The sequence below is a fragment of the Lontra canadensis genome, unplaced genomic scaffold, assembly GCF_010015895.1.
Source record: "Lontra canadensis isolate GAN:19392208 unplaced genomic scaffold, GSC_riverotter_1.0 scaffold26, whole genome shotgun sequence".
In the NCBI taxonomy this organism is placed as follows: domain Eukaryota; kingdom Metazoa; phylum Chordata; class Mammalia; order Carnivora; family Mustelidae; genus Lontra; species Lontra canadensis.
The window spans coordinates 3,162,891-3,177,608 of NW_022631020.1; the positions used below are offsets into that span (position 1 = coordinate 3,162,891).

General features: G+C 41.3%; 1 protein-coding gene across 3 annotated transcripts in view; it reads left to right on the forward strand.

Moving 5' to 3' along the window:
* Nucleotides 1-14,718, forward strand: part of UGGT2 (UDP-glucose glycoprotein glucosyltransferase 2) — a 183,941-nt gene that overhangs the window by 129,355 nt on the left and 39,868 nt on the right. For all 3 annotated transcript variants that reach the window (XM_032864140.1, XM_032864141.1, XM_032864142.1), the window contains exons 24-27: nucleotides 485-580; nucleotides 6,431-6,533; nucleotides 9,349-9,428; nucleotides 12,547-12,730. In XM_032864140.1, the coding sequence (XP_032720031.1) occupies nucleotides 485-580; nucleotides 6,431-6,533; nucleotides 9,349-9,428; nucleotides 12,547-12,730 (463 nt within the window). The remainder of the gene's footprint in view (nucleotides 1-484; nucleotides 581-6,430; nucleotides 6,534-9,348; nucleotides 9,429-12,546; nucleotides 12,731-14,718) is intronic.

The window sequence follows — 14,718 nt, forward strand, 5'->3', positions numbered from 1 at the left end:
ATAGATTTTCAAATTTGGTTATATTTAATCTAGGTATTTGTCTTATACAGTTTTAATTAATTTTCAAACTGATTTGTGGCCATAGAAGTCTGGACTTCTTAATTATATTTAAAGCTCCTCCCCTTTGTGGTTCTTCCAGCTCTTTCTTTCCGATGTGGGCCCCATTGCTTGGACACATGACCAACACTCAGCAAATATTGCCTTGAATTGAATGATTCACCATATGCTACAGACACTGCTGAGAACACCACTTAGAAGTGTTTAAAGATCATATCAGTGATAAGGAAAAGCAGGGTGGTTTTTAAAGTAACAGTCATCTTACCTTAAACTGACAAATTACTAACAAGTTTGGAAGAAAAGTTACTTATATAAAGCTTGTCTATTGGAGATATTTTAAATTAAATTTCTGTTTCTCAGAGCATTTATGACATGAAATGTGGACCTTTCTCCTTTGAAAAACTCACACATTGTCTTGTTTTTCTAGCATGAGTGACCTTGTTATGAAAGTTGATGCCCTTCTTTCCTCTTTGCCTAAACTTGCATCTCGCCATGATATCACATTTCTGAGAGAGAATCACAGGTAAGAACATAATAGTGTCTGCCTTTTTTCTGTCACGGTGTCCCATACTCAATTACGGTTTCCATTTGTATTTAAAGTACAGCAAAATTTAAAGTAGAATTAAAAATTGTTAGAGAAGAAATGTCTTTGATGAGATTAGGAAAATAAATTCCAGTTAATTATATATTCTAGCAAATAAAGGATGATGTGTAAGGATCTGAAGCTTCAAGTAAATTCTATCTAGTATAATTTGTTTAATTATCTTTCTTGTTCAAGATCATTTGGGATTTTTGTAGTATCTTGGGATTATCATTATATATAAATAATATGTTTATATTCTCAGTGTGTAGAAGATTCAAGTTACTAAAGAATTCTGATTAATAAAATGTAGACACGGGGACGCCTGACTGGCTTAGTGAGAAGAGCAAGTGACTCTTGATCGCAGGATTATGAGTTCAAGTCCCACACTGGGTGTAGAGATTACTTAAATGAATAAATAAATAATAAAATGTAGACACGTACAAGATAGTGTCCAAGATGTGTTCAGTGGAACGCTACCCTGAGATACTGACAAATGTATTCTGAGAGGAAAACTGTTCTCTGGTCAAGTAAGTAACTTTAGAGAACACTGCATTCTTGGGAATAGGGAATGATTTCCAGTATGCATCAGTATATTAACAGTTATGAAATATGATCTACTTAAAGGTGAAAGAAAAATTCGTTTTTGGTTAATTAGCAGTTGTGCAACTTATTTATCCATGGAAAACTTTTTGGTTAAAAATTTATTATTTTGTGAAGATTAGATTTCCGAAAGCAGCCCTCAGAGAAATACTGTTTTGGGGTAATAAACTAGTGCGTAATTTCACTATATTATACAGTTACTCTAAGATAGTCGAAATGAAATTCACCAAGCTCTGTCTACATACATACAATTTTCTGTGTCCCCAGAAGAGAACCTTTTCTGTTGTTTTTAATTAAGGACCACACAGAATTGGGGAAAAGATAGACATCAAATAATTAAACTATAAGCATGCTTTATTATATGATCTTTTTTCTAATCACTGCTCCTATAAAACTCAATTGAGACAAATGGTTTAGCCCAGACTCGCAGTGGCTGGCACTTTCTTGTAAGCCGGCTGGTTTTATGGCAGATGCCGTCTCAGGTTGTCCATGTGTACCTCCAGTGGTGACACCAGCTTCAGCCGCAGGACGTCTGTCTTTAGAGAGGTCTTCACACACAAGCAGGAGTAAACTCAGCGAAGATTACTTTCTAAAGAAAGTAGCACTGTTCGAAAGGAAGTGTTACTGTTCTCAGATAACTGAGATTCAGTACTTGTATTTTTAATAAACACATCTGCTGGAATTCCTAAGGATGATTTGTTATTATTATTATTTTTAATTTGACAGAGAGAGAGAGATCACAAGTAGGCAGAGAGGCAGGAAGAGGGTGGGGGGCAGCAGGCTCCCTGCTGAGCAGAGAGCCCAATGCGGGGCTCGATCCCAGGACTCTGAGAATATGACCGAGCTGAAGACAGAGGCTTAACCCACTTAGCCACCCAGGCGTCAACTTCTTTGACTCCTGCATACCACGTGCTGGAATAATTTAACACAGATTGCTCAAAACCGTCATTGTAAACATTAGTCACTAGATTGTTCCATGATGCTATATTATACTTGGGAATTTTGATACGTTTGGAACTTATGCCCATGTTAAATGTCTGATACATTTGATCTTTTATAGTTTTATTGTTGGTTGGTCTCGACTTTCTTTACCTGTCACATCTGTCAATGCATCTGCTGCTTTTAAGCCTACTGCCTTCTTTTATAAAGGTGTAAGAGTATGATGCTACTTTGTGACACTGGTCTATAGTTCCCCCAATTTCTTCTGTTATCTCTGGGGCATTACTATAAATACAAATGGGCGTGTGGCCTGTATGTATTGGCGTGCCTCTATTTATACAATATACATCCTCATCTAATAATGCCTGCCTTCTGAAACTTGCAGAGTCCGTCATTTGCCATTTTCTGAGCTTATGAGTATAATTTAGGCATTCAGCCTTTTTTTCTGTGTTTACCCAGGTTGATATGTTTATCTCGATCAGCATGGGTTATATGGTATAGCATGAGCTTTCTTATCCAAAACACCCAGTTTTTGAATCTGTTACCATAGCCCTGGGACCTCTCATTGCTTCAGTTTCTTAATCTATAAAATGTAGTGTTGATTCCCACCCTACAGGGGTTTTATGAGACTCAGACCTACTGCCTTGAATATAATAGATAATTAATGCTTTGCAGCTGTTATGTGTATTGTGTGTATTTGTTAGACAAATAACGAAACATGGAAATCAGAGAAGGAAGATTGGACCTGAAAATTAAACCACAAAATCAGCTCACATTAATCTGGGAGGACACAGGTGAATACCCACCTTAAAAGTAGGACGCAGGCCAGCAAAACTTAGCCATAATCCAACTGATGGTATTAATGAAGGAAGAATGACTTTGTTGGATTTGATTTGTGTTGGAATTGTAGGAAAAGTAGAGAGAAGCACATTAGCAATGCTGGGCTGTCGGCTCAGGGCTCAGCACCGCAGAGATGCTGCTGGTGTGTGCGTGTGTGTGAGCGCGCATGCCTATACCCACGTACGAGTGTGGGGGTGTGCAGATGAAAACAGATAGATTTATAAAGGAACTGTTGGAGGGTTTGCCCTTATACAGTTTTGCGAGCTGGTGAAGCCCCTCTAAGGCTGTTGATACTAGAGCTTGGAGCTCCCAGGGCAGGCGGGAAGGAAAGGGGGCTGTAGGGAGGGGTGGCCAGCCTTTGTGCCTGCCAAGACACACCCCAAATTTAACGGTGAGTTTTCCAGTGTACATGGGTCTCAGAGTTCACAAAAGAAAATAAATGAGTTGTCCAGGTGAAATATAACTGTTTTTAGAAGAGAGAGGACACTGAAATTTCTCTGAGAAATCTTCACAGAGGGAATACTACAGGAGGCATAGTGTTTTCAACAACATCTTTAAAATAGGTGGTTCGACCTGTCTTTATACAGAAACTGATCATTTAATTCAGTAAAACAACTCTGCATGGAATGGATGGGATATTGGCTGAGTGGCAGCTTCCCATTGCTGTGGCTGGTTCGAAATGTCCTTAGTTTCTCTCTAAGACATGACAGACTGCATGTACCTCAAGCTGTCCTTCATGTCTTTCTCTGACTTAAGCTTTTAATAGTTATTGACTATCTGTGTACTTGACGTTATTCTTCCTGGGTAATGGCATGAAGTGTAGCAATAGTTTCTTGACAAATTGAATACAAATCCATTGCCTTAAAAGGGTGGTATAGGTAGAGTTGGCATCTTTTTGTTGATATTGTGTGAGGAAAGAGACCTCCTACTTCCATTTTTAGTTGAGTCAATGCAGTACCTCCTGATAGGCTCAGGACTCTGTTCAGAAAATTGTCCTGAGTCTCCACCAATGCACGGAGAGGTAGATGATGGGCACGGTGGGGTTCTGATACATGCAACCTCACAACATTGGCAATCATTGGAGTAAACAGATGCCTACTTTGGCCACCAGAACATCTCATAAAGCATACAAAAGATGCCTGGTTTTGAATAATGCTGCAAGTATGGCAGTAATTTGTAAAATTTTCACCAGGATAATTGAAGTCATTAACCATTGAGGATAGGCCCTTTAATTTTACAACATCTGATTTGTAACCCTTACGTCTAGCAGTCGTCACATAGCAGGATCTGTTGTCCGATTCTGTCACTCCTATTTTAACTAAATCAAGTCATGTCAACTGCATAGAAAATAAAATGTCTTCTGTTTCTTTCTCAGAGGACCCATATTTGAAGTGACTTTTGCATTAGCTTTTATTGCTGAGAAATTAACCCCCTCACTGCAAAAGTCTAGTTATTTATAGTCTTCCTACACCAAAGAAGACTAATGTCCCTGTAATTTTACAGGTATCCATTTTGATTTGGAAATCTTTTTCCCTTGTAATATGTAAGATATTTAATTCATACATCTTGAAAAACTGACTTCCTGTATTACAGTGTTAAAATAGTAATTCAGTTGGAATATTCTGTACTTTTAGTCAAATATATACTTTTAACTTTGATTACAGTAAATATAGAATTTATTATCTTCCATTGGCCTTTTCTATGCTTTTACTAATTTTCGCAACATCAGTAAAGATGAGTGTATCCTCTAACTTAGAATTTAGTTCAGTGAAAGACACGAGGAAGAAGACTGAGGGGAGGAGGTCAAGAGAGGGTGACTGGCGTAAAACTAAGTATGATAAATTTGAGATTTTTTTTCCCCCAAAACTTTCCTAATATATGTTGGGATTTTTTAGATCCTAAGTTTAATAAAACTACTGAACAGTTGTTTTATTCTCAAGTCTGAGAAAATACAATCAGCTAACACAAAACTTACCTGGGCTTTATTTTTTAATATTGTATGACCCATGAGAACTTAAAGGGGGGGTGCTTAAAATTAGTTTTCACTCTAATACTATTGTTCTTTAAAGAGTTTTTAAAAATGACTCATTCATAGAATCTTACTTTAACTTTCTCTGATTCTTTCCAGTTTTGTAATTTATTGAACACAAACAGTAGGCTTTTAAATTTGCTTTTTCCAGGGCATCTGGGTGGCTCAGTGGGTTAAAGCCTCTGCCTTCAGCTCAGGTCATGATCTCAGGGTCCTGGGATCAGGTCCCGCATCCGGCTCTCTGCTCGGCAGAGAGCCTGCTTTCCCCTCTCTGCCTGCCCTTCTGCCTACTTGTGATCTCTCTCTCTCTGTCAAATAAATAAATAAATAAATTTGCGTTTTCCAGAGTGGCTGCACCAGCTTGCCTTCCCACCGTGAAAGAGGGCTTCTTTGCATCCTTACCGATATCTGTTGTTTCCTATGCTGTTAATTTTAGCCATTCTGACAGGTGTGAGGTGGTATCTTATTGTAGTTTTGATTTGATTTGACATACACACAGGAATATTTTTCAGGCATCAGAAAGAAAGAAATCTTGCCATTTGCAAAGATGTGATGTGGTTGGAGGTAGAGGGTGTTATGCTAAGTGAAATAAAGCACTCAGAGAAAGACAGATCCTGTATGATTTCACTCATATGTGGAATTTAAGAAACAGATGAACATAGCATGGAGGGAAAAAAAAGAGGCAAACCAAGAAACAGACCGAATTATAGAGAATACACTGACAGTTTCCAGAGTAGAGGTGGGTGGGGGATGGGTTAAATTGGTGATGGACATTAAGGAGGGCACTTGCTGTGATGAGCACTGGGTGTTGTATCAAAGTGTGGAATCACTCAATTCTGTACTTGAAACTAGTAGTTGCATTGTATGTTAACTAACTGGAATTAAAATAAAAACTTGGAATTAAAAATAAATTTGCATTTTCATCTATGAAGTAATCAGGATTTTTCTTAATCCAGTGAGAAAGAAAGCAATTAATAAGAATGCATATAGCTCAAGTGTGCCTGGCTGGCTCAGTGAAGCATTTGACTCTTGGTCTCAGGGTTGTAAGTTCAAGCCCCATGTTGGGTATAGAGATTACTTAAAAAAAAGAGGGGGGGGCACCTGGGTGGGTGGCTCAGTGAGTTAAGCCTCTGCCTTTGGCTCAGGTTATGATCTCAGGGTCCTGGGATCAAGCCAAGCATTGGGCTCTCTGCTCAACCGGGTGCCTGCTTCCCTCTTCTCTCTCTCTGCCTGCCTCTCTGCCTACTTGTGACCTCTGTCTGTCAAATAAATAAATAAAATCTTTTTTTTTTTAAAGGAATGTATATAGCTGAGATTAAGTCTTATTAGATAATTAAATAAATTTAACTGATCATCTTTCATCTTACTTTCTGTTTTCCTAGCATTATAACGATAAATCCTGAAGAGAATGACATGTTCTTTGATGTCATTGCTATTGTTGATCCATTAACAAGAGAAGCACAGAAGATGGCCCAGTTATTGATTGTAAGATAATATATTTTTATTGTATATTTTATATATCATTTTATTACATACCTTCATTTTGAAATTCATAATCTTTCAGGTCTGTTTTTAGGTATTTGTGCTCTCAATGCTTTATTCCGTGCAGGTTTTAATTAGCGTGTCATATTTCAATGTAGAAAATGAAATGGTAGAGCTATGCCAGGGGTGTTATGGCAGTGCCAAGGTTAGGTGTTGGTGTGGACTTAATTATTGTCTTCTGCCTCCCCCTGAAAGTTGTGTGTTGAAGCCCTAAACCCTACTGTGACTATATTTGGAAACCGGGCTTTTTAGAGGGTAAATAAGGTTAGATGAGGTTTTATGGCATGGGCCCTAATCCAATAGGATTTATAGCCTCACAGAAGAGGAAGGGAGAGAGATCCCTTTCTCTTCTCACACACAGAAAGAAGAAGTCATGTGAGTGCACCACAACATGGCGGCTGCCTAATTCCCCTCTTCGTCTCTCCAGTTCTAAAGAATGGCTTCTGGAGAAGCCGGTGATCTAATAAGTAATGATAGCCGAACAGTGAGTGAAGGCTGTGTTCAGGAAGTCTGGCCACAGGAACAGTGGCTTCAAGACTGGAGTTTATTTCTCATCTCACAGTCCAAGCGTAAGCCACCTGGAGTAAAGGCAGCTCCACAGCGTGAGGACACAGGCGACTTTTGTCTGGTGGCTCGGTCATCGTCAGGAAGCTCCTCTTGTCTCGTGATCTGAGATCACTCGCTAGGCTCCTCCACGTCACCTCGGTGTTTCTGCGAGCAGGAAGGGGAGCACAAGGGCATATCCGTCCGGTTCCATGTCATGGGCCAGAACATAACCAGTCATGCAGCTGTACCCGGACACTGGGGGATGGGTGGGGGGACACTGGGCATAAAGCTGAGTGAACGTTGAGAAAGCAGAGCGAAGGAACGCTGAGGGGAGCCAGCCGACTCTGAAAGGACATTATGTGCCTTTTCATTATACTGAAACCTTGTGATGTTCACATTGTGATGCAGCTTTCGGTGGGTAAATCACGAAAGCTCGTTATGCTGGAAATCTATATATTTCTTCTAGTGATGTTCAAAATTGTGGGGTACTCCTATTTGAAATTGTCCATGCTTTTTTTAAAGACACATTTAAAAAAACATTCTCAGAAGTGGAAACCGTTTGTCCTCTGACAGTTGGGCTCACTTTTGGAAACAGGCAAAAATAATTAGGCATTAAGTCTGCTGGACGATGTGAGGGATCAAGCTGGGTCATATGGGTAGACATGCTGGCGGAATTTCAACCTGCAGTTTCTCTCAAATGAGTTTGCCCTACCAGGTCATGATGGACAAAGGGATTATCGATAGCTCTTACAATTGTTTGGACAAATAATTTTGCAAAGTCTTTGCCATTCTAGTCATTCAGTGTATAACCAGGGCGAACAGTTCCATAGTTGGTTTACTTACCCCCATTCTTTCTTTTGCCATTTGTACACCTTCACACTTGAACTTCTGGAGACACACTATTCAGATTATTCTTTAAGAAAACAGCAATCAGTAATCATACCTGTAAGGAGTGGAGCTAGATCGATACATTACAGTGTACACATACCCCGTTTCCACGGAGTCGTTATTCAGAAAAAACATTGCTTACCTCTGAAGATTTTATGTAAAGATAGAATTTAGGAATAAGAATAGGAGATTATACAGAAATATAAAATACAGGACTGAGGATGCCTGGGTGGCTCAGTTAGTTAAGCATCTGCCTTCAGCTCAGGTCATGATCCCGGGGTTCCAGGATCGGGTCCCACATCGGGCTCCCTGCTCAGTGGGGAGCCTGTTTCTCCCTCTGCCCCTCACCCTGCTTGTGCTCACTCTCGCTTGCTCTCTCTCTCAAATAAATAAATCTTTAAAAAATAATAATAATTTTTAAAAATGGGATTGGATGCCAGGTTACATGACTGAAAATAATAACATTCTTTCAGAGCACCTCAATGCCTCACATTATTTATTATTTCTTACTATAAAGAAAATTCGTGGTATAAAACATAAATGAATTTATTGAAAGAACTGGATAGTGTCTCATTTAACGCTTGGGAGAAACAGTGGCTCAGCATCCTCCATTGAAGCAGGTGAGAAGAGTGATAGAATGGGAATCCGTGCTCTTCAAGCCTTTGTCTATCCTAATTCCTCCTCAAGCCTGCATCCCTTCTATTCCATGCACCTGTTTTTTCCCCTCTCTTTACCTGTGTCCTTTGTTGTCTAATATCTTTCAAATCTGTGTTGACTTGCCTTCCTAGAGATAGAGACTACCAAAATTAATAATCCTCCTATGTCATATGCCCCCGGGGAAATAAAAAGAGAGTCTTTCACCTGTATGTAGCCAGGAACTTCCTACATCTCTACCATGTGGATGGAATTCCGAAGGGACTGATACCCTTTCCATTGTTGCTGGGAGGCTGTCACTCTGTTCTTGCACATCATGCTTCTAGCAATTACTTCACTTGTCCTGTAATGCTAAAGAAATTTGGAAATGTGGATACCATGAAAGAAAGTCACATCAGGCAAAGGGAGGCAGTATAACCCTTGAGCCATGAAATTAGCTGTTTGGATTCAAATCTGACCTCTGCCATGACTTGCTGTGTGATCTTGGGCAAATTACCACATCTCTCTGTGTCTCAGCTGTAAAGGTATCAACCTGTGAAGGCTGTCGTGAGGATCACATGAGATAATGAATCTCAGGTGCGAATGCAGTGCCTAGTACATAGTAAATGCCTAATAAATGTTAGAAAAAAGATTACTTAATATCAAATATGGGAAATTTTTTTTCAAACAGGTACTTGGCAAGATTATCAACATGAAGATAAAATTGTTCATGAACTGTAGGGGTAAGCTTTCAGAAGCCCCTTTAAAGAGGTGAGTCTAAGCGAATGTCATTTCATTTCAAAAGCTTTGCAAATGCTAAGACTAAATAAATAAATAAATAAAGGACCGTAATTACTGGGTCTGGTTTTTTTCTTTGTAAGATGCTTGATTGAAATAGACCGGAAGATCAAAGATAATTTATTAACCTTAACTGATATAAAATTAAAATAACCTAAGCAGTAAAATTGATCCAGTCTAATTGCAGAATTTACAAGGGCTTATGTTTGTCGGTGGGTATTTTTGGAAATGTGATCTAGGAATACCTACTTGGAAATACACAAGAGGAAAATAAAGTTGAATCAAACCATTTTTGATTTAGCTGTAATTTCCTTTTTTTGTTTGTAAAGATTTTATTTATCTGGGAGAGCTGGGCATGAGCAGAGGGAGGGAGCAGGCAGAAGGAGTAGAAGGAACCAACTCCTGTGTTGAGCAGGGAGCCCAATGCAGGGCTCAATCTCAGGATCCTGGGAACATGACCTAAGCCGAACACAGATGCTTAACCGACTGAGCCCTCCAGGCGTCCCTGTTTAGCTATATTTTCAATACTTCAGAGCTGAATTATCAAAATGATCTTTAGGATATCATCTCATTATTTGGAAGTATTGGGATGTAAATAGTGTAAAATACTATTTCATTAATATAGAAAATGCTTATTGTAAGCCGACATTCCACTTTAATACTGTACTGTTGAAATAACATTGTCTCTCAAGTAGGGACAGAAATAGACCCTTCCTCCTCTTTCAGGATCAGAATCACTATCATTTTGGGCCACTCTTACTGAGAGGAATATACAGTATCCTTCAGATGTCATGGGACAGAAAAAAGGCTTGTTAATGTGCTTTTCTTTGTATAGCGTAATTACGTAGCTCTGAAAGAATATATGCAAACACAAGATAAGAAAGTTGCATTCACCTAATCCCTTGTTTGCTTATTAAATTGTATTTGTTATAATTAGGAAACATAGCAGAGATTATTGCCTTGAGCAGATATTTTAAACATGGCGAATATTTTTAATATTTGGAAAGCAATAAAATGGGAAATGTAAAGAATTTAGATGAAAGTATAGGGTACATTCATTCCTTTCCTGAGACTCCTGTTGTCCTATCTTATTCACATTGTTCTCTGACTTCTCATTTATCTCTTGTATTTGAGATGATAGCATGTCCCAAACCCAAACAAAAGCTGTCATCTAATTTTGGCCACTAACTGAGAGGTCGGTTAGCTCTGTAAGTAGAGAAGTTTTAGTCCTACAAGTAGAGATCTCCATAGTATCTCTATAAAGCTTTGGGTTGTATAATAAAGAGTAAGAATATTGAACATAAGCAAGTGCAATCTGTTAGGAGGGAAAACATTTGACCTCTGTAAGGTGGTGTGACCCTTAAGGCTTCGAGTGGTTAATGAGGCTGCACGGCACAAAAACTGGAAACGGGTCTGCAGCGGTGAGCTCAGAGGAGCATACTGGCTCAGTAGCATCTGTCAAGCAAACGAGATAACCATTGGTCCCCAGCCCTTTACTTTTTCTTTTCTCTTTCTAAATGTTTATTTCTTTTTTGTTCCATTTTACTTGATGTTTTCAGTGTTCCAGCATTTATGCACCACACCCAGTGCTCCATGCAATCCACGCCCTCCTTAGTACCCACCACCAGGCTCACCCATGCCCCCACCCCCATCCCCTCCAAAACCCTCAGTTTGTTCCCAGTGGGGCAGCGGAAGGGGGTGCTCTCTCTCCTCTTGCCAACCCTCTCTTTCTGCTTGAGCCCATGCTTCCCATGTGTTCTGGAGCCTGCCTTTATCACACAGTCCCTTTGCTCCGTATCTTTAACCTCTCTGCCAGCCCTTTCCTTCCTGAGAGTTTACTCAGTTTAAAAAGAGAAATAAACTGCTCTCTTCATTTCCTCTCCCCTGGAGCCCCGACTTTTTCTCCTCTTCTGCATTCTTTCTCTTCTCAGATTCTTCGCAGATTACTCACACACACACACACACACACTGCTCCCCCCTTCACTCTACCTCCCTCTGCAGCTTGCCTTTAACTTCCTCTCTGCTGCCGGATTGTTTTTACTAAGTCACGGACCTGGCTGTGGGCAGCAGCCAACTCAATGGCATTTCCGCCGCACTGGGCGATCCCAAGTACTCGTTTTGTCCGCGCGTTCTCTGGCCCGTGTCTCCTTCACTCCGCTGCCTGCAGTCGGCAGCTTCGGACACGGCTGCCAGTGATCACGGTCTCCTGGGGTTCATCCGCTCTGCGGCTGCTCCTCGAGCTTGGGCCGCTGCTAGTGATTCGCTTCTCATGGAAAGCACGTGGCGAAAGTAATGGAAAGTTTCTTGGGCAACTAACTAGGTTATCAAAGACTGCGGCTTGTGGGATGCTGGCATTCTCCATGTCTTGCTCTCCCGTGCTTCTCTGACCCAGCGACATGGAGGGGCCCCTGTGGCAGGGACCCAAGGGCAGTCTAAAGCCAGCCACCAGTGACCAGCCGCAGTCCTTTTTCCAGTGGCCCTGGAGGGGAGCCACACCGGCCTGGAAGTGGGTTCCCTGCCAGCCCAGCCCGGAGCTAACTACAGCGCAGCCGACCCCTTGACTGCTGTCTCCAAATAGCGGAAGTCATGATTCTTAATAACAGAGCTAATTCCTAAAATACACTAGAGCTCTGTTAGTAAGCCGCTGTCTTCAACTCAGTCCTGTCTGTTTTTAACTGAACTTTTACCAGAATTCTAATTTGCTTGAATTTAATTGCTTTCTGGTTATCATTTCTCTTCCTATGATGAGTGCTGCTAAGATCCAATGAAATGGCTGGAAAGTGGACCACGCTCGAATCTGAAGAAGGATTAGTGAGCAAATGCAGATCAGAAACTAGCAGAACCGACCTGAGTCAGTATATGTTAATCTAATCATGTGCGTTAAGAAACAATCACCAAGGGCGTATGTAATCTTAGGGAATTGTCCTCGTTTCCAGGCATTAACTCTTCTGCAGTATACTATGTTTTAGTTTTTTTTTAACTTGAGACTTTTGGTCATGTTTTTAAGCCATTTTCAATTTTTAAATATTTTAAACAGAAGGAATCTGAATTTTGGTCACCGTACGTATCTTTATTTATGTTCTTTTGACAGCTTCTATCGTTTTGTTCTGGAGCCAGAGCTGGTGTTGGTGGCTGGTGGCATTTCTGGACCCGTGGCGACATTCTTGGATATCCCTGAAGCCCCCCTTCTTACCCTCAACATGATTACTCCCGAAGGCTGGTTGGTTGAAACAGTACACAGCAACTGTGACCTTGACAACATTCACCTCAAGGATGTAAGTGGTCTTGTCAAGTTCTGTCAGGAGAGAGGAATGGGGTCGATTCTTAGCCCCTGTGACCGCAGCGAGTGCGAGGTCATGCTGTGGCTGCTCCCAGAATTGTCTTCCTTATGGTTCTAGCTCCTGATCTGGTCTTCCCTTTGATTTTTGAGTTTCCCTAACTTCCAAATTCAGCCACTCGAACTTCGCAGGTTCCTAGATGCTCTCGCTGGCTTTTTGGCTGCGGCCCCCGGGTTCTCAGGCGCTCCTCTAAGATGGACAATGTAGAGAATACAGAGCCAGAAACAGCAGCTTAGGACAACACTGGAAATACCTGTTTTGCCGTGAAATTTGGTTTTTAACTCTGAAAAGAGCATTTGTATCTCAAGCTCTGTTTTGCGCCACAGCTCATGGCCAGAGAAAGCAGCCCAACCAGGTAGAAGGCAGGGAACAGTGCTCGCTCACAGCTGCAGGCTACGTGTGCCGCTTCCCAACCCCCTGCTCTCCCTACCCACCCTCTACCCCACTACCTCCATCCCTACCCCTCCCTCCACCCTACCCCCTACCATCACTTCCTCCCTCCATCTCCATCTCAGCCTGATGATCCTCTGCCAAGAAATGAGGGCCCTTCTCTACCCTGCCTGTTGCATTCAGCCCACTGCCCTAAAAGGGGGAGGAGGCTATTTTAAAATACGAGTCTTTCAAAACACTGTATTCAGAAACCCCAAACAACAGAAGCATTTTAGAAGAGCTTACCTAGAGAATAGGTATCCAGAAGAGAGACCAAGGGCCTTCTCCTCAGTGTCCTCTTCATGCCTCTTTCTGCCTTGACCTGCTAATTTGGTTGAGATTACTCCCCATGTTTGTTTCTCGTATGCTAACTTTGTCTAAAGATTCTCCTTTGAGGAAGGTTTCTTCTGAGGCACTCGAGTAGACTGTGTGGTTTCTTGTCCCTTGAGTGGAACACAGCCCCTGGCAGCAGAGAAGGACCTAAAACTCAGCCATAGCCATTGCCAGACATGAGCCCTGCACATCCAGGGAAAGAATAGGAAGGCAAGAGTGCCTGGGTGGCTCAGTGTGTTAAAGCCTCTGCCTTCGGCTCAGATCATGATCTCAGGGTCCTGGGATTGAGCCCCGCATCGGGCTGTCTGCTCAGCAGGGAGCTTGCTTCCCTCTCTCTCTCTCTCTCTCTCTGCCTACTTGTGATCTCTCTCTCTGTCAAATAAATAAATAAAGTCTTTAAAAAAAAAAAAAAAAGGAAAGAAAGAATAGGAAGGCAGAAAAGTAATAAAATCCAGGAGGGGAAATTCAGAAAGGAATTTGGCGAAAAGTAAGAAGTCCTGTTTTCTCTGCAATCAGCCGGCTCCCTTGAAGGACCTACTGGATCCCTCATTCGGAGACTTCAGTGACCTATACCAGTCAAAGAGATGTACAGATTCCAGCCAAATGTAAAAAGTTTGTGGTGGGAGAGTTAACGCAGCTTAGAAAAGAATTAGATTGAGTGGCGAAATTTTCAGCAGCTATTAAACAGTTAATGGAGATGAACTGACCATTGTTTGCTATAGGTAACAGGTACAGAGTGTCTTTTTAGAAGCTCTTTTATTTATTGAAGTGGTCTTTACTCCCAGCGTGGGGCTCGAGCCCACAACCCCAAGATCAGGAGTTGGATGTTTCACCACCTGAGCCCGCCAGGCGCCCCTAGAAGCTCTATAAATGAACAGTACTTCTGTTTATTTTAGAGGGCCATAGAGAATTCTTTCTGTCTGCATAGATCATATGAATAAATGGAAGGAAATTGCAAGTTCTCACACCTGTAAGAGTTAACTACTTCCAAGACTCTTCTCTTCCACTATGTTCTGTACATACTTAGAATATTACCGCCATGGTCCTGGAAGACTGTGAACTAACAAAGTAGAGACATTTGCTGGGGTTGTAGGTCCAAAGGAAGGTGCACGCTGAAAAACTGAGGCTGAGAATGAGAGGTTTGTGACACACACTCTCAGGCA